Genomic DNA, 22,900 nt, shown 5'->3' on the forward strand with positions numbered 1-22,900 from the left:
TTATTTTTAATAATATAATATATTGACTACTACTATAATGTAAAATATGAAGAAGCTTGATTACTGCAACTTCTATTATTTGGTGGCAAATTGTCATTATATTGTCATGGCCACCGGTTCCCCAGCCATGCTGAATGCAAAAAAATAATTTTTAAAAGCAATTATTTAATGAGTGGCATAATCAAAATATTTATGGACTATTCATTAGTAGTTTAATAAGGGAAATAGTAAATGTGGAATTGAATAATAAAAACTAAAAATAATTGTGTGGAACAAATTTCAATAGTATTTATTTCACGTGCTACTTTTATATATATATATATATATATATATATATATATATATATATAAATATGATTCTAAATACCAATACTATTTGCATTATTGTGATAATAATAATAATAGAAATTATATAATAAATAAATCTTATTTATATATCATATTATTAAGGTTATGGGTAGAGGTAAAGTATCACATTATTTTTATATACAATCTTTTTCCAAAAGTCGTCTTTAATGCCTTCTTATCGCAAGGTCTCTGTATCAGGCCTTTTAAGACCTTTTATTTCTGCATAAGACCTTCATAACACATTCATTTCACGAAACAAAGCGAGCGCATTCTATAAGCCTTACTGTATCATGATCTATGTTTCTGATTTTCGTCAAGTTCATTAGCTTATAGATTCCTATAGTAAAGTTTCTCAATCTAGTCAGGTCGAGGCATTTGTAAAAATAATCTCTAGTTGTTTCTGCTTCTTTTTGCAGCTTTTGCATTTTTGGTTTAACGAAAAACTCAATTTTTGGTATTACTCTCTAATCTTCCATTTAGCCCTAGTAAGAACAATTTTGGACTAGGAAATCTCATACTTTATAGATTTTTATAATAGAATTTTTGAATCTAGCCAGACAGAGGTGTTTATAAAAATAATGTGTAGTTATTTCTTTTTCTTCCTTGGAGCTTTTGCATTTTTGATTAAGGGGAAAGCTCCATTTTTTAGCATAGACGCCCGCTATAGAGTCCAGCTTGACTCTGCCTAGTAAAACTTTCGTTTGCGATTGATTCTAGCTCAAACTACTCGTAGCCTATTGTAGTTCTATATCAATTCTATTTTCTTGTATTCTTTAGACCTCTTGAATCCATTTGAATGATATTGTAAACTGGTGACTCATTGTCGTCGGTTGATATTTGCACCAGTTTACAAGCTTTGATTTAGTACTATGGTTGGACAACTCAAGAATTGCTGTTCTACTGTCAATTTTGTGAACTGTTTTCTGAAATCTTCTGACGTGCCTTTGATAGCACATATTTCGACTTGGAAGATGTGATGTGATAAGAGCTTCCAAGGGGAAAGAAACTCTATATCTTTTTGAGTTTAAAAGATTCTTGGCCTCCTGCAAACTATTATTTTTCAAATGTACAGACAAACAGACGAATATGTTTAAATCTTTTTCACTTAGATCAAGAGGCTATATGTATATCATATCTATACAGTTAGATATAACTGTCTTTTAGCTGTAGGCGTCGTCAAAGATAGTGTTGTATACATATATTAGGGATATTCACTCGGTCTTGCAAACTCATTGCAAGGTGCACAAAACGCACAGATTGCGCGTGTTTGCCTTGAACAACGACAACATTGCCCTATTGTATATAACATAATATAAAACATATTTTATTTGAACATGTCTGATGTTACTTTACTGCATTATCAACCAGCTTGTCAAATTTAGGCCGTGTGCGTGTTCGAGTAAATTGAGGTAAAGTAAATTGAAATTTCCTAGGGATTTTTTGCATTGCACTTATGTAAATATTTATTTATTTATTTATTGCACTTATTTTTTTTTGGTTATAAGTTTTCAAATTTATTTATTTATTTATTAAACATCTTATAAAATTTTCACAATTGTCACACCTAATTCATCTAATTTTTATCTAATTTACCCTATTCGAAATTCTGGGAAATACCAACATTCGCTGCCATATCGACATAATTTACTATTTCCCTCATTTTACCATCAATTTACTCGAACTCGCACACGACCTTAATATGTGTACTTCACACTTTGTATGAAAAGTGTAAATATGTAAAAGCTGTATATTATATAATATAATAATTATAAAAAATTATTTAAACAGAAGCTTCCGACTAGATTCTTGTTAGTCAGACACTCTTTGCATGTTAACGATGACTGTATTTGCATTATTTTGTGAACACCTGTCACCTCGTTAGAAACTATAACTGCGAATTAAAAGGGAAATCATGAATTAAATACTAAAACTAATAAAGCCAAAATATATTAAACGTTAATTTAAATACACAAAAGTCTAGTAGCGCACATTGAATAATAAATAAAGGCATTGTAATAAAACCAATTTAACACAGGTCAGCATATGCCAAAGCATACTTAGGAAAAGTCATCAAATTTTACTGCCTACGACAATTAATGTTAAAAATGTCTTGAGTTAAGCGCTTAACAGAGGTTAAATTAATTATTGTATCTTATTTTTAACAGATTCAAATGTCATGTTTTTACTATGTAGTTTGCTATGTAGTTTGCTGTTAAACATTATGTAAATACCAGCATCAAACTTATGCTGACTGTATCGATATATATCTTATGAAGTTTGAGCATTTGTTGTTAACTTTTATGTAATTATAAGCATCGCTTTTATGCTGACTGTAGCATGCATTGTTAAATAAATTCCAAAGAACTCGACACAAACAAGCATTTGGAGAAATAATAATGCTGAGACAACACCAGAGCACGCAGCTAACAAAGCTAGACTGAAATATTTCTCCCATGGGATTTATCCAAATGTCAGTTGTTGGCATTGTGACGTCATAATAACTAATCAAATACATGTGGTTTACGTTTTGCTGATCTAAACAGAGAGCAACGGTATGCGCTCTTGTTGGCAAATGACGTTTCAGCTGTTTGGCAGTGTTTTGTTGAGATGCTAAAAAACCAAACAAATTGTGTAAAAATAAAATAATTCGATAAAAATATCTTGAAATCTTTTTTAATTTTATTAGTAATATTAATTATACAAAAAAGAAAAAAACAATGCCTGCCGCGGTAAATAACAATCGGAACAAAAGTGGCGATGAATACACGAAGCTGAAGCGCTTTATTTTATTTGGTGTTATAGTTACTCTGGTTATTTTGGGCTATCATTTCTATGGTAAGACACTGAAGTCTACAAAAAATTTTCCACCATTAATCGATTACGTTTTCATATTTCATTGCATATAATTAAAGAATACTTTCTGCGTGATGTCATAGACAATGATAAAGATGCGGAGATTGAGCACGATATTCTCGAGCTTACCCAAAATTTATTCAAAGATGAAGTCAAAGACAATCCGTACCTGCAACATGTAAACTTCCAGGGCAATACACATTCCTTTAAGCGGGACGATCGTGCACCAAAGCCGTAAGTTACTCCACAAATAGTAATTTCCAAATTTTCTCAAATTATTCATATTTTACTTATACATTTTCATTTCAGTTTACTGCAATTGAATAACAATCTATTAGACTCAGATACTACCTCCACAACTTATTTGATGAAACGCCTTTTCGACAATTATGAATTGGATTCGTCTGCAGTGGAAAAGGTTACTCCAGCTGAACAGCAAGAAGAGTTGGACTTCTTGCAAGCAATTTTAAAGACAAAAATCATGAAGCGCACTATGAATTTCTTACATAAGAAAGGTAAAGATTGCTCTCAGCTAAGATTTATGTAGATATCATTTTCTTTTAAATATAGGTGTGGTCGAAGATAGTGTTGAGGCCCAATTGCAGCTTCTTAAAGACATATGGTTTACACAGTATTCCCGTGGACAAGGACGCATTGGTAGTTCTGGTTTTGAACATGTGTTTCTTTCTGAAATCAAAAACCAAAACATTTTGGGGTTACACAATTGGATATATTTTAGTGAGCAGGAAGCCCAAGGCAATTTAGAATATCAAGGTTTTATAAATCACATGGACTTAGATAAAGTGAGTATAAATAGTAACACATAGCCTAAAATGCAGTCAAAGAGAGGTGGCAGATTTAATTATAAATGCACCATGACTGTATAATAAATTAAAAATTTTTACTATAAAAAGTTTAGTACTAAAATTCAACAATCAAAAAGCTGTAATTAATAAATTAAATTAATCAGGCAAGTGAATTTGGTAATGAATTAAATTAACAAAACTCCTAAGTTCGAACAGACAAATCATGTACGGCCTTGGGTCAGTAGGCTAATTATGAATCAAGAAATATAACAAATATTGGATATTAAATTATGGGTATTTGGCACTACGCCAAACCGCGGTATGGTCAGCCAAAAATTAAATTAATTAAAAATAATAACTTTATTGCTTTAATTTACAGTTTAAAAACCTGTCAATTTCAGGTTACGGGCATGTAACTGACTGTTTAGGAATAATATATATATATTCCTTATCAATATGCTTTCGAAATATCACAATTTTAGTTCATCATTTGTTTTAATTATTAATGCTATTTTTTCTGAAAAAGTAAATATCGCTGATTTTTAACAAATATGTACTTTTAATTGAAGAGGCAAATTTAATATTATCTAACTTATTTGTTACTTAATTTTTAATATATTATACACTTCAAATAATAATTTTTCGATTATTAATTCCCAAAAAAATTGAGTAAAATTACTAATTTAGTTAATTATTAATTAACTTCAAATCATGTTGGTATGAATTTCATATTTTAATTAATATAGTACTTCCAAGTCGCAGCAATTTATTTAATCCTTTTATTCCTAGGTGGAACAGAGGGCCGTAACAAATAGTTTCCATTGAACTCTATCTAATGCAAGACGTTTTGTTTCACTCCAGCTCTTTCCAGCATTTCTTAATTCGGCTTCAGTTTGTCGTTTCCAAGTGTTGCGCGGACGCCCTGGTCTTCTACTGCCTTTAGGGTTGAAATCTAAGACATTTTTTGCGATATCATCAGCGGGTTTTCTTAACGTGTGGCCAAGCCATTTGTATTTGCGCATCATTATTTCATCAGTTATAAGAGGCTGATTCGTTCTAAACCAGAGCTCATTATTGGTTATGGTTGCTGGCCAGAATACATGAAGGATGCGTCGTAGACAACGATTGACAAAGGCTTGTAGCTGTTGTGCGTCTCTTGCCGTTAGGTTCCAACTCTCACTACCATATAGTAAAGTTGGTTTTACGTTTGCATTGTACAGGTGTATCTTAGTGCGTTGTGTGATGTTGGATGAACGTCAGATTTTGTTAAGGGTTCCAAACGCTTGCTTCGCTTTCGATAGCCTGTACTGTATGTCTTGCCGACTGCAAGTCGCAGCAATAGGTTCGGTTATTTCGCTGATCGTATGCTTTGTATAAACCTATTAGAACCCATCGATACAATTAAAGCTCTATGTAGATTTTAAAATAAGCAATTTTGGAAATTTATGATGTGCTTAAAGCACCATTAGTGAGTCAAGCCCATGCAGCATTTTTTTGTAAAAATTATTTAAGTCGCTAATCCCCGAGATCATATGGCATTACAATGGCCCTGACCTTGATCTGCATTGCCTCGACCTTAGTATCCGCTACTAGTTAATTGATTAATTATTATTGATTTTAATATATTTATGGTATCGTTATTTAAACTAATATATATAATAAAAAAAATATATATTTATTTTAATTAATTTGTTGTATTTATATAATCAAATTCTTAACTTTTAGCACAACAAATTCTTAGTGGCTCTACGATTCAAATTTCACGGCATTGTTAAACCTTACAACACACTTCTAATTGGTACTACCCCAGAACTAGAGATGAGTCTTTATACAGTCTGCTTTTTATTAAATTCTGCAGAACCTTGCCCAGTACAACTCGGTACTACTAAATTTGATGTCATAACGCACACATGGGATTGGAAAGGAAAAAAAACAATTGCCAGTGCATATTACTCTCTTGACGACGGTAAAGAGAGAACATAAACAAAACTTACTAGATGTATTTCAGGTTTTTTTGAAATTAATTGAATTATGTATTTATTAATATAAATTTTGTAACCACCTCAGGTTTAATCAAAGAATTTAAATCAATTAAAGTTATGGATACATTAAAAATCAAAAAACAAACAAAGCATTATTTCTCATTTTAATTAATTGCAAGTTAAAATTATTTTTATTTTAAATGGCGTTTATGATTTTTATTTACATTATATTAATTAAAAACAGAACGTCACTTTGCTGATTGTCTGTTCAGGAATTAATGGAAAAGAGTCTGTAGATAATCTCGAGAGGACTAAATTAGCGACTCAAAGCTGTGAACCGGAGCCTTATTATGGTATAAATTGTTCTACAAGAAGGTCTCTAAAAAAATTTGGTTTCTAGCTAATAGATGTCGCGAGACCAAAGAGCTGCTGCGCCCATTGAACTAAGGTACAGGGTACCTTCTTAGAAGACGGAATTGAGGTAGTTAGCTGATAATCTGTCGATGTGTCATGAGCTGCATTATAATCTTAACTAGATGGGTCTATCTAAGGAGACAAAATGTTGTCTCTGCTTAGAGACGGATAAAACTTGCAGTCAAATTCTCACATGAAAGTTTGACTTTCATTTGAAAGGAGAACTGTATTCAGATCTGTTAAGGTCAGTACGTAATAAGAAAGGTCGATCATGATCGCAGTGTTCCGCTTCCCGAGAAAACAAATATCTCGTTTATTTTAAATATTCTATATATCCTACCCGAAATGCAAGTGTAAAAATAATTTTTGTAACGTATAGTTGTTGGTGATCAAAAATAAATATCTTAAAAGCATATAAAGACAATTGAAAAATAAATCGCCTAATCACTTGCAATTAGAACCGGTTAAACACATAAATTTAGGACGGGATATGATAGAATAACGCCGTGATGGTAAAAAAACCATGAGAGAATAATTTTGTATCACTAAAAAATAGGTCTTCTTATTGTTGAAAAATTTGACCATATTTATAATTTTTTCAGACATTGCGTATTTTTTAGTAGCCTTTGTATTATTATATTATCACTAGATGAGTTATGCAAAGTCAGCAATTTTTAAGAAAGCTGAGAATGGGTATTTTTCTGGATTGATTCTAAGTCATAAAAATTCATACTATATATTGCATGATAGGTTTAATAAATTGTAGCTTTAGGTGGATAATGATTTAAATAACTCATTTTTTTCTAACAATACATATAAATAATTTTATAAATATGATGGAAATAAAATTACATACTCAAACAATCTAAATATTTAATAATTTTTTGTATATTTATATTAATTAAACAACTTTAAGGTATTATGAAATTACCAAACATTCAACTTAAGCCATTGTGTTATGCCTTATATCAATCGCACTTATGTTAAACCTCTTGAGATTTCACATGAAGCACTCTTCATGTTTATTTTGGCATTTACAAGTTCATATCAATGTCCCTATTAATTCCATATTAAAAGCCAATAAACTGTAAGCAACCTCAATGTATCTTGTAAAAGTCTAAAACAGACATCAGATTTAATGATGATTTGTGTTAGATATGGATGAAATAATTTTTAAAGGTATTTGTGTTTGCTGAAAATCATGTGCAGAAAAATTAATTAATATATGAACGAATATTTTTTTTAAATTATTTGAAGTTTCAATGTGATATTTTAATAATTAAATTAACTATATTATTTGTAACTTTCTTACAACATGAATACTATAATTTAATTTTAAATATAACAACGTAAGTAGGGGCGGTTTTAATTTTCCGGATACCACGATTTGACAACAGACTTTAGTAAAGTCATTCTATATGCTAATATTGTTTAGCTTTCGAGATATTGATGTTTAAAATTGTATAATATTTACATTGATTACTTTAAAAAAAAAAAACTTCACTCTCTATCTAGCGCTAATTAGTAGATGCAATTTTTATATTACTTATCCTAACGACATCTCTTGTTGTTGGTAGCTGTCTTGTGAAAATATCCAATTTTAAGCAACATATCTCTGAAAGTAAGTTTTAAAGGCATGTAGTGGATTGGAAAAAACTGCTGTCTTTTCCAAAATCCAGAGTCAAATGATTACGCTTTCCTTTCGGTATGTCGAAAGCATCAAAACTCACGTTGTAAGTTTTTAACTCATTAAAACCCCCTATTGGGAATATATAATGAACATTCCAGCCATTGACCGCGATGAATCGTGCTCTTTTTCCAGTATATGGAAAGCATCAAAAGCCATATTGTTAGACATTAACCCTTTAAAACCCTTTAACCCTTTGGGAAGGAATAATAAACATTCCAGACATTGACCGCGAAGGATAAAGGTGTGGAGAATATCATACTAAGAAAACTAAGTCAACCTAATTCAGAAAGCATGGACAATAATTAAAAAATAACTAAAGAATGGGACAATTAATGAAGGGAGTGTGGTTATTGTACAAGCGTAGTTCGCTTGTAAACTCTATAACCAGGATCGCTAATCGTGGTTATAGAGAGGGATGATGGGAACAGCTAAATGCAACTCATCGAATCATAATGAAAGGTATTAGCGAAGCTTATAACTCATGACGGATAGTAAGGTAATTAGTAGGATGCTAGGTTGGAAAACGTCAGGAGGTTGCTCAAGTGACCGAGTGACAGTAGTCATGCCATAAAATTGTTTGAAATCAATTAATCAAGGGAAATACAAAAATACGTTTAGCCGTTTCTTTTTTAATTTATTATTATATGTGAAATGTGCGTGACTAGTAAATATGATTTTATAAATATGTGTATCTAAAATGGTATTGGTAAGGGAAATCCGTCATATTTTTGTAATACTGTCATAATTTTATAACATTTGAGTTTAAATCGCACTTCTGGGATGTCGGTTTTGACGAAATTGAAGTTAGAAATCTATTATATTACAAATAGCTAAATAGCTCATGCGCTTTTAAAGTTCCTTTAACAATGACCGAATTAGCCTGTCGCCTATCCTCATCCTGCTGTATAAAATATAGAAAGCAGATGTCTTTTCTAAAATTTAAAAGTAATATTTTGAATAATTATATGGAATCAGAAACTTAATTTCTCTTTTTAAGTTACTTAATAATTTGCTGACTAACTTTTAAAATGCTTCGCGTATTTTCTTAAAATGTGATAAACGATATCAAGTCCAGAGTATTAATTTTTCTAAAGAAGTGATTGAAGAATATTGGATCATTTAGAATCAATTACCATAAAATGTTATGTAATGAAAAAATAGTATCAATGGTAATTTTAAATTTATTGCATGTTCATGATTTAAAGTATATTAAATATATTTATTATATTACAAATTTGTGTTCATATTAAAATAAAAATTTTTAAAGCTTCTAATATTCTAAAAAAAATTCATTACTTTCAAAATTTTTATAATTTTATCTTATTTTGACATTGTTGTATTATTAATATAATATTTATTTGCATGCTTTTTAAATTAATATTTTTATATATTTTAATATTTTATTTTATAAGTATATTTAAAAGTAAATTATTATTCATTTTTAATTTATTATAATGACTTTTAACAATGTCTTTACTATTTTTTTGTGTCCTTTCGAAAATATTTATTTTTATTTTTTTTATAACTATTATTATTTTTTTACTGCTACCTTCTTAACTTTTTCATTAACATTTGCACTTCCATCCTCTTTCTCTTCACCACCTCTTTGCTCATTATTTTGAGCATTACTGCCACTGGTGTCAGTTGGTGGTATTCTGCGTATCGCTGTCGTAGCGGGAGAAATGCTCATTTCAGATAAAGAATCGAATTCATCACTTATAATCGTAAAGGTTTCTGAACTAAAGGAGCGCAATAAACTTGGACTACTTATACTAAATTCCAGTTCAAATGGATCGAATAATTCGATGTTATCCGCTGCGTTTTGTACTACGTAATTACTTTTTGGCAGCTGCCGTGGCGGACTGTTGTGGCAGATTGGATTTTCCGCCGCTGACTGCTCCACTTGCAGATGTTGAGCCCATAGTGCCACCGCTCGTTCGTGGTTGAGGGCGGCTTTCTGTTGTTGTGCGGCTTCCAGGCAACGTGCTGCTTCCTGCGCCAATCGGTGTCGTTGATGTGATTGGTGTTGGTTGTGTTGCCGGCGGTGGTGACCTGATTTCGTTGTTGGTTTTTGTTGCTTGTGGTTGCTGTTGTTGTTGTTGTTGTTGAGGTTCACTGGAGATTGTTGTACCAGTATTTGGGGTATCATATTCGTATGTTGTAGTGTTGTAGTCGGCGGCTGTGTAGTCACTGTATCCACCACCTTGTTCAGTATTTGTGTCGTATGCTTGTCCTGCGCTGGTGTCGTATTGCTCGTTGCCGATATATGGTTGTTGGCTACCATCATATTGTTGCGGATCATATGTTGTATCGTACGCGCTTGCATCATATTGTTGCTGATCGTAGCCTTCGTAGCCGCTGTAGTCATTGTTGTAGTCACTGATTGCGGCAGGGGCCATGTTTGTGTCCGTTTTTTGTATTTCGCCGACGTTGTAGTTGGAGTTGAGCTCATAGGTTGGTTTGGTTTTATGTTCAGTTGTGCTGATTTCCCCGATGTTGCCTTCATCTTTTCGTTGCTGCTGATATTGTTGCTTTTCTCCTTCGCCGATGTTGTCTTTGAGATTTTCATCGTCGTTTTCGTCGAGTCCATAGCTATAGCTGGGCTTGTAGTCACTGATTCCGTTATCGATTCTTGAAGTTTCGTATTTGGATTTAATGGCATCAATATCGTAGGATGACGCTGCTGTAGTTGCCGCAGTAGTTGCTGTGGGGTAAGTATCGGCTGTTGTTGATTTAGCGAGGATGGAGTCGTAATTGTATGGAGAGGTTTTGCTGTAGTCGCTGAGGATGCGCGCGGTATCGGTTGTGCCAAATGTGGTCGGCTTGTAGTCGAGAGAGGCTATTTTAAATGAAATAATATTTATTAAAAGAAATTAACTTTTAAGAAGAAGATATAGGAATAATAGTAAAAAATGTTTCGTGAAGTGTTCTGTGGTTGCTGAAATGTTAAATGCGATAAAATGTGTTAATGGAATATATTTCAGAAAACTTTAAATACTATTCATGGTTTAATTTTCCATAAATTTTAGAAAAATACGTTAACTATAAACAATGTATCAATATATCTTATGTTATAAGTTATTACAGAATAAAATTGAATCGAGATCCCTAACCTATAAATTGTTATTTATTTAAACATTTTTATAACAAGAGAACATGGGTCACATATTTATAGTTAAATTAGTTTGGTAAACAATTTCTTCTGGAGACTGTATGTCTTTCAGTTATGTTTTCAGAAAGGTTATCTTTCAAAAATAGATCACCTATTACATTTCGCCAAGAAAAAATAGAAATCATGAACATTTATGTCTAAATGTAATACACTAATAAGCTGGGTTATATTATTTTTATTAAATTTAGTTCGTAGACACCTAAAAAGGGATGAATATTTGATATTAATTCCAATTTCTCAATGGCTAATAATATTATTAACTATATTTTAAAAAAAGCTCTTTAGTTTTCTTAAACCTATAAAATAATTTTGCTTAAACACTGAATATTCGCTACTTTCTGGACACTCGACTACGGAACCAATTATTAATCAAGTATATACGCTCATACACTTTTTCATTTAAAAAGTTTTTTCGTACTTATTCCGTTTTCATAGTAACTGATGCCTTCATTTTTTCTCTATCACAGTCGAACATCTTAAAATTAAGTAAAACATTGTAACTATTAACTATTTCACATTTCTTTTAACTCATTCTATTTCTTAATTCATCATGTTGAATGTAACCCAGTTAAGTATGCAGAGAATCTAATTAGAGGTTACTCAAACCTAAATCAGATGAATAGTGTGACTGGATGCACATTATTAGAAAGTACATGCTGGAAATCGGGATGAATATAGACGAAAACTACAGTAAGGACCCGTATTATTATAATTTTATATTAACTGGCAAGTTCTATTGTGCCTTCAATAATTTCCGAATTGTGTGTTTAAATTTTGTGTATTTCTTGTGTTTAGTGTCTTTCTTCCTCCTAATTTAGAATTTACCTTTAGCAGATGGTAAACTATTGTAAGAGGTCGGAGAACGTTCATTATTTAACATACGATTTGTCAAGTACTCTACATTCGATTGTAGAGTCGATAGTTCCGTTCTTTTCCAATAATCATACATTGATGGAGAAAATGCATATGAGAAAAGAAAATACAAAAGAGACAGGAAGACAGAGACAGGAGAAAAAGAAAAAAACAGAAATAATTAGTAAAATTCATATTCATATAACAATTACCTTTACTAAATTCTGTGCAGTATTGGAAAAATGCTCTTCCCGAATTAAATTACTATCATTATTAAGTTTTATTGATCCGTTGCTTCCGAGATGTGTATTTTGCTTGAAACTTAGTTCTTTATAGCTGGCCCATATCTGTTTTAGACGATCCATAAGTTTCTCATTTGTATCACGTAATTGTTGTTTTTCCTGACTATTAATAATTTTAGGAAAAAATGTTAGAAATATATATTTTGAACAAATATAATATTAATTTAAAAAATTTTATAAACCGTAAAGAGCATTTTTCTGTGGACTTATGAAATAAAATAAATATATATAATAATAATATTTATAAAAAATATGGTTGGTATTTAATAGGAGTATATAGAAAAAAATGTTCAATATTAACCATTATGATATTGTCTTTAATTAGTTTCATTCTCTGAGGACTGATTTTCAGCATCTACCAATTTAACAAAACTTGTTTTTAAATCACCACTACTCTCATCATCCGTCCTATTCTCAGTCTTTATATCAATTATACCCGTTTCCGACTCACTCCTTTTACTTTTCTTGTCTTTTGGAACCAGACGCACACTTATATCCACTTTAACAGGTTTTGATTTCTTGGTTACTTCTTTAGTCAGCTTCTTCTCCGAGGCAATTTGAGAGCGCGACTTATGGCAATCTCTTGGACAGCACTGCACTAAAGCACTATTAGGTAATCTGCAACTATATCTATCTTTTTCATACTCTTCTGTTGTAGCTGTAGTGGCAGTGCGCTCAGTCAATTGCGTTTGACATGAGCTCTGACACAAGCCACAGTTGCATTCCGGTAGGCCACCAAAGGTTTGATTCACAACTAGATGCTGTTGCAGCAAAGGCAACGGATCCGTTGGGCAACATACCGGTGTGCGAGGTGATGCACACATTGTGCATTTCGTACATATTGTTTTCGGTTTATTTATATTTGGTTTATTAATGAAAAAATCGGTTATGGATTCTACATTTGCACTACAAGCACTAAAAGGTTTGTCTCTAGGGTGCGAGCCTGCCGTGTGTTCGTGAAAGTGTTTGTGATGATGATGATGATGTTGTGGCTCCTGCGTGTGAAGACCTGTTAATGGCCTATCGTTTTCTATAGTCGATGTTTTTATTTTGTCTTGTTTTATTTGCAGTGTAGGCGCTGATGTATTTAAAAACTTATTTTTATACAAATTTCTTAGTTTATTCGCATTTTTTACTTGTGCACTACAATATTTGCATGAATCCTTGTGTAAACTAACACTACTACTACTAAGCACTTGTTTAATGCTATCTGTGTGACTTTGAGTGTCGAATCGCTTGAACGCCGATAATTTTGGTAAAGGGGGGATTTTGGCTAATTCGAATTCTAAACGTTCATTGCTCTTAATTATATTCGCTAATGTGACCTCATCATCATCAACATCAATCGGAGAAACGCACACGTTTGCGTTTTCTATCGTTGCTTTGTTGTTGTTTACCACTGCTGCTGTTGTTGTGTTGACTGTTGCTGATGTTTGTGGTATTATGGTTGTTGTATCTGCTGTTCCTGTAATTGGTGCTGTCATATCTGTTGTTAACATAGGCGTTTTCTGTTGAGTTTGAGTACAAATCTGCGGTTGTTGTATTTGTTGCGTTTCTGTCATCGTTACTTTTTACGCAGAATTTTTGTTTTATTTAAAACAATACATTTATTTATTATATATGTATATGGCATTATTGTATTTCATCGTTTAGCAGCACAAAAAAAATTTACAATGACATCATGTTAATCCATGCAATATGCATTTGTTGTTGTTGTTAAGTACATTTGTGTATTAATTGTTGGTTTAGGTAATTTTAATTGTTTTTTTACATTAATTTTTTTTTGTGTTTTGTGTGGAAAAATAAGCTATTTTCTAATGAATTTTTGGAACTCTGATTGAGATATTGTATTGATAGATATTTTTACTTAACATTAAATTACTATTTTATTATATAATTTACTTATACTTAAAAAATAGTCAAATAGTAAAGAAATATTTATATTTGAAATATTCATTTCCATTAATGTAAAGCGAAATCAAACAAAAAATAAAGATATATTGTATACTTTTAGGCTTAGTTTGTGTTAATCACACATCTAATAATTTTCCCTCTTTAAATCAATCCAAACTTATTGTATGTTTCCATTGCTTTCGTCAAAATAGTTTAAATAACTTTCGTGCTTTTTAATTCAGTTAAGAATAAATCAAGGGAAATTATACCAAAAATGTCGAATGCAACATTGCAAAACATATTTCCCAAAAGGAAAATGATCGATATTTGAAATATTTGACACATGAAACAAAATATAAATAAACAAAAAATGAACAAGTCAAGCAAACAAGAAGTAAGAATTTTTTAAAATGTTTGGTTGGTTAGTTGGTTGATTGGTTGCAGTGGCAGGCCATTAGATAACTTCCATATACCATGAAATGATCAATGATCAGTTAATTAATTTCTGATAAGAATACGCGACTAATTATTATCTGCTCATAATTGAAATGCAAACAAATAAAACCTCTCCTAGAACTTCCTGACACATTAAAGCTCTTATTCATGATTTAATTAATTTAAGCCAATGGAAGCGACTAAATCTTAGTTTGATTAATATAAATTAATTTAGCTGCAATGTGAACACAATATTAGTTAACTATCATTTTCGTAAGATAAGCGTTAAGATCATAACGTCAGCACTTCTTTAATTTTTCGTATCTTATGATTACTATAAACGAAATGCAGTAATGTCATTTAACTTTAACTTTAAATCTTATAAACAACGGTCGCAAATTATGTCAAAATTAAATAAAAAACATTTTTTCTATTATACAATAATAGATTTTAAGCTCCAGAGAGTAGTACTAATGATATTGGTAATAATAATAGTAATAACTCTAATAATAATTATATTTAATATATACAATATATAATTATATTTAATTTATGAAATCCCTAGTTTGTAGTACCAAGCGGTACATCGTTGGCCACCTGGTCTTTTCACCGACAACGCCAGTACTGTACTAGTAGTAGTACTGTGTTTTCTACCAGCAGATACTGAATCAAATACCTTTCTAGCCGGAACATATTCTTTCATAATAATATTTATAATACAATGTCAATTTAATCACGAATATATCAAAGTGCATTTACTTCTGACAGATTGTCGTTAGATCAAATTATGATTTTGCGACAGGTTTTAAAAAAAATAACCGAATAAAATATCTAAAATAAACTGAAGTATTAATTAATATGTGAAGGACATATATTCAAATGTGGACAATGCATTTAATATAGTATTACAAGACCAAACATAGAAAACCAAGCAAGGGTAATAACTTTGATGGTGAACTCAAAGTTATTAAAATCTAGGTAACAACGTATGGGAGAACTAAATGGAAGAGAATCCTTGGGACGATTATGATTGATCGGGCCTGTTATTACAACTGATGGTGAAACACATTTTTAAGCTTACATTTTATAATGTACCAATAATTATTTTATTTTTTCATAATTTAATTTACAATTTACCATAAATGATATCTTTCATTTAGTCTATTGGCTATAGTTATGAAAATACTGTATGAGTTAAATAGATTTAATCCTATTATCGTTTTTATGGTTACATAGTTTCTTATAGTTTCTATATAAAATTGATTTGAGTAAATTGATGTATTGTAGTTTGGCAGATATATTTCCAACGACTTTTTATCAAAAATTATTATCACTAGCTTTGTTCTAAGTAATTAAGAAATAATAATAGAATACTATACTAATTTAACAAAATAAAAAAAAATAGGAACAACTTTTATATTAAAACTCTTAATTGAAAATATTGATTGAAAATATTAATTCAAATTATTAATTATTGATTACAAACAAATAAATATTTTACATTTTGACTATTTTTCAAATATATATATATATTGATTGAAATTATAAAATTATTTAAATTTACTTATGCTTGAGTGAGGTATCCTCTAATCTATTTGTTAACACTTTACACTCGTTTGTCAATTTATCCATGAGTTGCTTCTGGTTTTGTATCATTTCTTCAAGTTCACTAACAGTTTCAACTATAAAAATATATTTTGAATATATACATTAACAAAATACTTACACAAAGATATATCTAAAAATGTACATATTTAGTTTTAAGCTATTTTTTAAGTGGGTGTTATTTGCAGAAATTAGGTAGCGCAATCTCATGGATAAACTATTGACTTTTAAATCCATAATTTAATTACTAATTATATATTAAAATTTTTAAATTATATTTTTTTGCATATATTTTAATTATCCAAACACCAATTGTAGTTTTTGAAATACAAAAAAGATAATTTCTTAGACAACCACGAGTATCAAATCAATAGCTTAACCAGAGTTTAGCTGTGAGTTGGGTTGGTGCAACTAAATGAGTGAATGATTAGAATGAGGAACATATATATATGATATAATGTAGGTTCAGTATGCAGTATGTATATAGGTGTCACATGTATATAATGTGAGTAAGAAAAGCACTATTAATTCGTTATATAAATGTTGCAAAATATATATTGTTCAAAAAACAAAAACAAAAATTACAGCAAAATCGAAGTCAACTGTGACGTATTAATATTTGTGATATTGACTCTACAATTAGCACTCTACTTGCAAGTGTTGAAAAAAAAACAATACATATATATATACAAATACAATTGATTTAATAATATTAACACTAAATAATTTACCATGTTTTTCTTGCATTTCGGACATGCGTTTGTCCAAGTCCTTCTTCGTTGGACGTATCTCATTTTTCAGTTCACCGTAAGCTAACTGGAATTTGTATTAATAAATAAATTTAATTACTTAAATAAATTAAGTTATATATATTTTATTTTTATATTTTCTTGCTGTTACGGTCATGTTATGTTATAATATTTTATCTTTTATAAAATATAAAAATATATATATTTTCTCCAAAAAGTCATAAATTTTCACATTTCTCAAATATTAATATATACGAAAAACTATCACAATTTCACATTTAATATGAGCACCCTAACCTAAACTAACTTATATTATATAATAACTAGTATGTCCAAAATTCTAACTACAGAAAGACAATATACCTTCTGCTCAAAAAGTACCCATTTTGTAAATAAAACACACAAATTTAAATTTTATTCTAAATTTATTTTATCTCCTTCAAAATATGCTCCTTCTGAAGCGATGCAATCTTCCCAATCTAACCCAATCTGTCATACACTTTTCGTAGGCCCGTGTAGGTATGGCTTTTAGTTTCTTCGACGAATTCTCTTTTACCGATTCAATCGACTCAAAACGCTTAACACGAAACGGCAATTTGAATTTCGGGAATAGGAAAAAGTCGCACGGTGCCTGAGCGATGACAGTGGTGCCGTGTTTGGTCAAAAGAGGGTACACTTGTTGATTATAAAGAAACTTTGAGTATTACAATATATACGAAATATTCTCAAAGCAGTGTCAAATTGATTAAAAGATCACTAAATTTGTTTAAACCAACGGGGCTTCTTAAAGTTTAATGATGACATCTACTATCAGACGGATTGCTACTGTCATCTGAGCAAACTTCAAAATGGCCAATTTATTGCTTGATAATAAAACAGAAAAACTATTCTACTTCACTACTCTAGTGTCTTTTCAATATTAGAAACTATTGTCATAAAAGTCATATGCCTTAATCAGTGTTCTGTTGGCGATTAAAATATGTATCTACAAATATATTTTCTAGAGCCAAAGAGCTCTTATAAAGCTAATAATAAAGAACTGACAAACAGTTCTTAATTAACCTTACATGTATTTACACAAAATCACATACAAACGTATGTGATACAAACGAAATTAACTTGCGTCACAGAAGATATAATCCCCAAATCCTCCAAGAATGAACATTACAACTTAATAAAATTTCGAAAAACATCACCAAACTTCTTTCTAATGTTTTCTCTTTCTCAACATCAAATTTTAAATTTATACATATTGACATATATACATTTGACGAGACTATGACTGCTTGCAAATATAGCTTTAATACAATCAATTTTTCTGTTTATATTTCGCATTCCTTAAGTTTTTTTTTTTTTTTGTGAGGACCTGGAATGCTTTATGCACCGTCAAACTGACCGTCGTCGGAGAATGGTGTGCCCCACTTCCTAACATTAATATACGGACTAAAACACCCCCTCTTCAGCGAGACTTATTCCCCCTCGGAACCGCTTTCGCATTACTTCGAAGAGGGTGTCTTTTATGTTGACATTTCAAGCCACGCTCTCATTCCTTAAGTTGATTACGTAAGATTTATTGATTAGATTGACAACAATCTGAGGAGAGTATGTGGAAGTCATAAAAACATCCTAACATGTCCTTGGAGAATGTGCTTCTCCTATATAATATAAGAGGAGAATTTTCACAAGAAATTGATGCACGAATCAGTGTGGTCAAACAAATATCTAGGAAAGAAGAAGACTTATCTGAATACAGCTGAAGTGAAAGAAATCTATCGATATTAGATGCAATAGTTCATTAACGGACGTTGCCTCACGAACAACTAATGTTCAAGCTCATCAAATATGTAATTGATTAAGTCTTAGCAGACTGGGCATATATTTCTATGTAAATTAAATATAAACTGTTTCTATTGCAATCTTGAGTCAATTATTTTGTTTCCTAAGAACTTAAAAATACTATAAAGATACTATAAAATCAATTATTATGAAGTATGTTTTTAAATAGAATTTATAGAATTCAATTTACTGTTTAATATGAAAACTTCATCTGTAACAGTTTTTTAAAAATTGAATAAACCAAAACATATTCATAGTCCTTCAAGTAACCTGACAAGAGATTTTGATCACAATGGTAAAGAACGTCCTCTAGTCGGGATATAGCCAAGCTTATTTACTTGTAAAGTTGATTCACTTTTACTTAAATGGAGAAGTCAAGGCTGTTCTTTTCGACATTTTCTATGTGCAGAACACTTTGATATTTTTACCCATTTTAGTGGTCTCCTTGGTTTGGCGTATAAGCAATGTTTTTATCTGTGATATCACAAGAGGCCATTATTTGTGTTCAAATGAGGTTCAGTATGCAAGGCAGTTTTTGCAAGCTAACTTTATCTAACTTATAGTAGAACAACACTTTATTTAACTATGGGAGCATAGTTCTGGTAAAATCATAATCTTATCATTTTCTTTCAACTCTCAAATTTCTAATATAGTAATGATGCACATGGTCTGAAATGTTGTACAATAGAGCCAGGTTCATTTTAGATGCTATTAATAAGTAAAGAAATAGATCTTCTTTGTATAAAACTACTGCACTATATTATCACTTCGGATTTTCTAGATTCTTTCAAAACATTCTATATTTTTCATATTGATTGATTGGTGATGTATTAAAAATAAAATAAGAGATGCAAAAATTTATCAAGTGATAAAACCTCACTTAGTTTTGACGACACAAATTATTTAAAAAAATGTGCACTAATATTATTATGACTACTATGACGTAACTGCCACTAGAAATATTTATATCTACGATATATACCATATATCTACGAAATATATATTTATATATTATTTACAATCTCTGTTAATCATAAAGTGAATTTTTGTATCGAAATATATATGGTATTTACTTTATAAATTATATAGCTTAATTTAGTATATATACCACACACACACAAATAATATTATATACCACTAACCTCTTTTTCCAGATTTGCTATTTCATCATTTAAACGCAAAACTTCACGCTTAGCATGCAACAGATCAGCGTCACCACGATCCAAGCGTTGCCGCAATGAACTTATTTCCGCATTTAATCGTGCCGACTCAGTTTTCGACTCCCTAGCTGCACGATCCAATTGCAAGCGTAATGAAGTGATTTCCTGTTCCAACGATTGTTTTTCAGCATTAACCTGTGCCATATCAGCCAGGAAAGTGCTACGATTTGAGCGCAATTCCATCTTTAATTCTTCAATTTGTGCATTGCGACCAGCCAAATCTCGTTTTAAGTCAGTTTCATAACGCTTCTGTCGTTCTAAATCCAATTGTAGCTTAGCCACTTGTTCCCACTGATTACTCAAATCTCCACCAAGTTGATCGACTTGACTGTTATAACGTCGTTCAGCATTTGCACGCTCGTCAGCAATGCGTCTTGACATTTCATGTTGCAACTCCCGCACACGTTCATGTTGCCTATCAAGTTCATCACGTAAATGCTTGACCTCCAACTCTGACTGTGCACGTTCCATTTGCATCAGATCGTTTGCATGACGTTTTGAGGTAGCACTGTACTGTTGAGCCTTCATTTCATCTAATGATTTCTGCAATTGTCGCACAGTTTCCTCCAATGCGACTTTATCCATCTGCAAATGCTCAATTTGTTTCCGATGTGTTTCACAATTAACAGGACCTACATTTTTCGCTATGACAAGTGGATCAACTAGTGACACCTTATGTTTAAGGTCCTCATTTTCATTCTTCAAACGTTTCAAATCTATATTGGCTTGCATTAGCTCTGCCTCAAGCTCACTTATACGTGCTTCATAGACTATATTTGGTGCACTGGCATAACGTGGCGATTTAATAAGACCCACATCCTTTTTGCGTGGTGTACTTGTCTTTTTGCTAGCAAAAATATTATCATCACTGTCTGAAGAAGGACTTATGTGCTTTTCGTGGCCCGTTAAGGTTGCCAATTCGTTTCGCGCATTTTCTGTTAATTGCTCATTTTCATTGATAACATCCTTAACTTTGCCAAGTAAATTGGTTAACTCATTGCGGCAATACTTCGATTCCTTTTCTAACTGTTCTATGTAATCCTCTTGCTTTTCAATGAAATTGAAAATTTCAACTGGTGCTTGTACACTATCAGCCGATAACTGTGGCTTTGGAGGTACATAATAATCCACAGGTACTACAGTTGGTGTTGTGGTCTGGTAAATTGTAGGTGCTAAAAGATTTTCCTTAGAAGTGCTGTACGACTTCTTAGAGCGAAAAGAGCCTAAACGCGCACGTTGGTTTGTGGACAAATATTTGGATATATCCGACAAAACTGGACGATCAATTACCTTTGAAGTAGAAAAGTGTAAAAATTAATGGTAAGAAAGCTTTAAAAATGATCAAACTAATAATAAAATATTTTAGAAATAAAGATATAGTTTTTTTTATTTTAAGAAGAGAAACTAATTTGCTAATACTCGAAAAAGTTTTTTATGGTCAACCTAATTTCAATTTGGTTCACTATTTACGAATAATAAAATATAAGAAAAAAATTCTAAGATCATTGATGATCGGCCAAAAATTCAATTAATTAAAATAATAAAGAAAAATTGTTTGTTGTTGTAGTTCACTACCTTTCAAAACCTTTTCAAAAATTATATTAGAATTTTTAATAAGATTAATTTATGGTTATTTATATAATTTAGTTGGTCTTAAGTCGAAATAAGCGAAACTAATTAGACTAGAGCTTTAAATTTTAACAAAATCAAATAAATATTTAAATAAATCATAATCATAAAAAAAAAAATTTTTGCTGTTGTTTCACTTCTGTTCGAAAACCTCTTTATGTAAATCATAACATAAATATATTTTATGTAAAAAGAATGTGAAATTTTATCATTTATATGGCATTTATATGTCATAAAAACAAAGATTCACCAGGCTACCAAATTGTCCTTCCGTTTTTAAAATTCAATAAAGCATTTGGTCTCCACAAATTGAGGACCTACCAGACAGACGTTAAGGTGCTAGGAATTGCTATTACACTTTAAACTTAGCTTCATAATATTTCATAAATATTTTATAAATACTTACCGATAAGTTATCTGAGAGATTATCTGTAGAATCCTCAACATAGTTACGCAAGTATGTACTGCTACTCTTGGGTGTGGCATAAGAATCAGCCAACATTAACTTCAGACGACTCACAGCTTCATTGTAGGCGTTAGTCGTATAATCCATGGTTTTGCTTTTCTTACTAATGCCTTTCGAAGATTTCATCGAAATATTTCTATAATTTTGATGTATTTACTTATTAGACACTTGTTAATCATTTTTTAATATAATTAAATATATTTTTGTGTATATCGTGAATACTTCAATGTATATTGTATACATGCTTATAGCAAACTAAAACAGCATTATCCTTGCTTATAAATTTTCACTAAATGTTTTGAATTTTCCAACTCAAATAGTGTAACGTTGGTAACCATTTGGTCAAATCAACCCGCTTTTCGAAAAAAAAATATATGAAAAGGGAGGGTTATAGTTGCATAGGCTAATAAACGTTGCGGTTGACTGACCATCATATTATACAATTATCATTAGTAATTTCTTTTTATTTGAACAACAATATTTAAAAAACTGCTAATAAGAAGAATAAAATAGGTAGAAGAAAGTATTTCTAAGTAGATTTCTTGTGTTTAATAATATAAATAAATAAAATTATTATTTGATTTTAAGTGAAAATAATGATGAAATTATAAATTTTTAAAAACACATATAATATTTTTAAACTCCACA

At 30.7% G+C, this 22,900-nt stretch overlaps 2 protein-coding genes across 2 annotated transcripts; one reads left to right on the forward strand and one right to left on the reverse strand.

The window, feature by feature from the left end:
- The first annotated feature begins 2,901 nt into the window (after window positions 1-2,901).
- LOC119684585 (poly(U)-specific endoribonuclease homolog) lies at window positions 2,902-6,133 on the forward strand. Its single transcript, XM_038098656.1, has 5 exons — window positions 2,902-3,183; window positions 3,261-3,435; window positions 3,511-3,716; window positions 3,772-4,004; window positions 5,733-6,133. The coding sequence occupies exons 1-5, from the start codon at window positions 3,066-3,068 to the stop codon at window positions 5,988-5,990; spliced, it is 990 nt and encodes a 329-aa protein (XP_037954584.1). The 5' UTR covers window positions 2,902-3,065; the 3' UTR covers window positions 5,991-6,133.
- A 3,699-nt stretch (window positions 6,134-9,832) lies between these two features.
- LOC119684581 (serologically defined colon cancer antigen 8 homolog) lies at window positions 9,833-22,381 on the reverse strand. Its single transcript, XM_038098651.1, has 6 exons — window positions 22,193-22,381; window positions 20,080-21,447; window positions 17,084-17,168; window positions 16,312-16,429; window positions 12,091-12,194; window positions 9,833-10,932 (listed from the first exon to the last, which is right to left on the reverse strand). Exons 1-6 carry the CDS (start codon window positions 22,376-22,378, stop codon window positions 9,929-9,931), a joined length of 2,865 nt encoding a protein of 954 aa, XP_037954579.1. The 5' UTR covers window positions 22,379-22,381; the 3' UTR covers window positions 9,833-9,928.
- Window positions 22,382-22,900: the final 519 nt, after the last annotated feature.

This window comes from Teleopsis dalmanni, chromosome 2 (genome assembly GCF_002237135.1).
Source record: "Teleopsis dalmanni isolate 2A chromosome 2, ASM223713v2, whole genome shotgun sequence".
Lineage (NCBI taxonomy): Eukaryota > Metazoa > Arthropoda > Insecta > Diptera > Diopsidae > Teleopsis > Teleopsis dalmanni.

Coding starts and splice junctions, on each gene's coding strand:
- LOC119684585 (XM_038098656.1), top strand. CDS start 3,066: ATGCCTGCCGCGGTAAATAACAATCGGAACAAAAGTGGCGATGAATAC. Junction 3,184..3,260: donor TTTGGGCTATCATTTCTATG/GTAAGACACTGA, acceptor ATATAATTAAAG/AATACTTTCTGCGTGATGTC. Junction 3,717..3,771: donor GAATTTCTTACATAAGAAAG/GTAAAGATTGCT, acceptor TTTTAAATATAG/GTGTGGTCGAAGATAGTGTT.
- LOC119684581 (XM_038098651.1), bottom strand. CDS start 22,378: ATGAAATCTTCGAAAGGCATTAGTAAGAAAAGCAAAACCATGGATTAT. Junction 21,448..22,192: donor ATCTCTCAGATAACTTATCG/GTAAGTATTTAT, acceptor TCTACTTCAAAG/GTAATTGATCGTCCAGTTTT. Junction 17,169..20,079: donor TAGCAAATCTGGAAAAAGAG/GTTAGTGGTATA, acceptor TACAAATTCCAG/TTAGCTTACGGTGAACTGAA.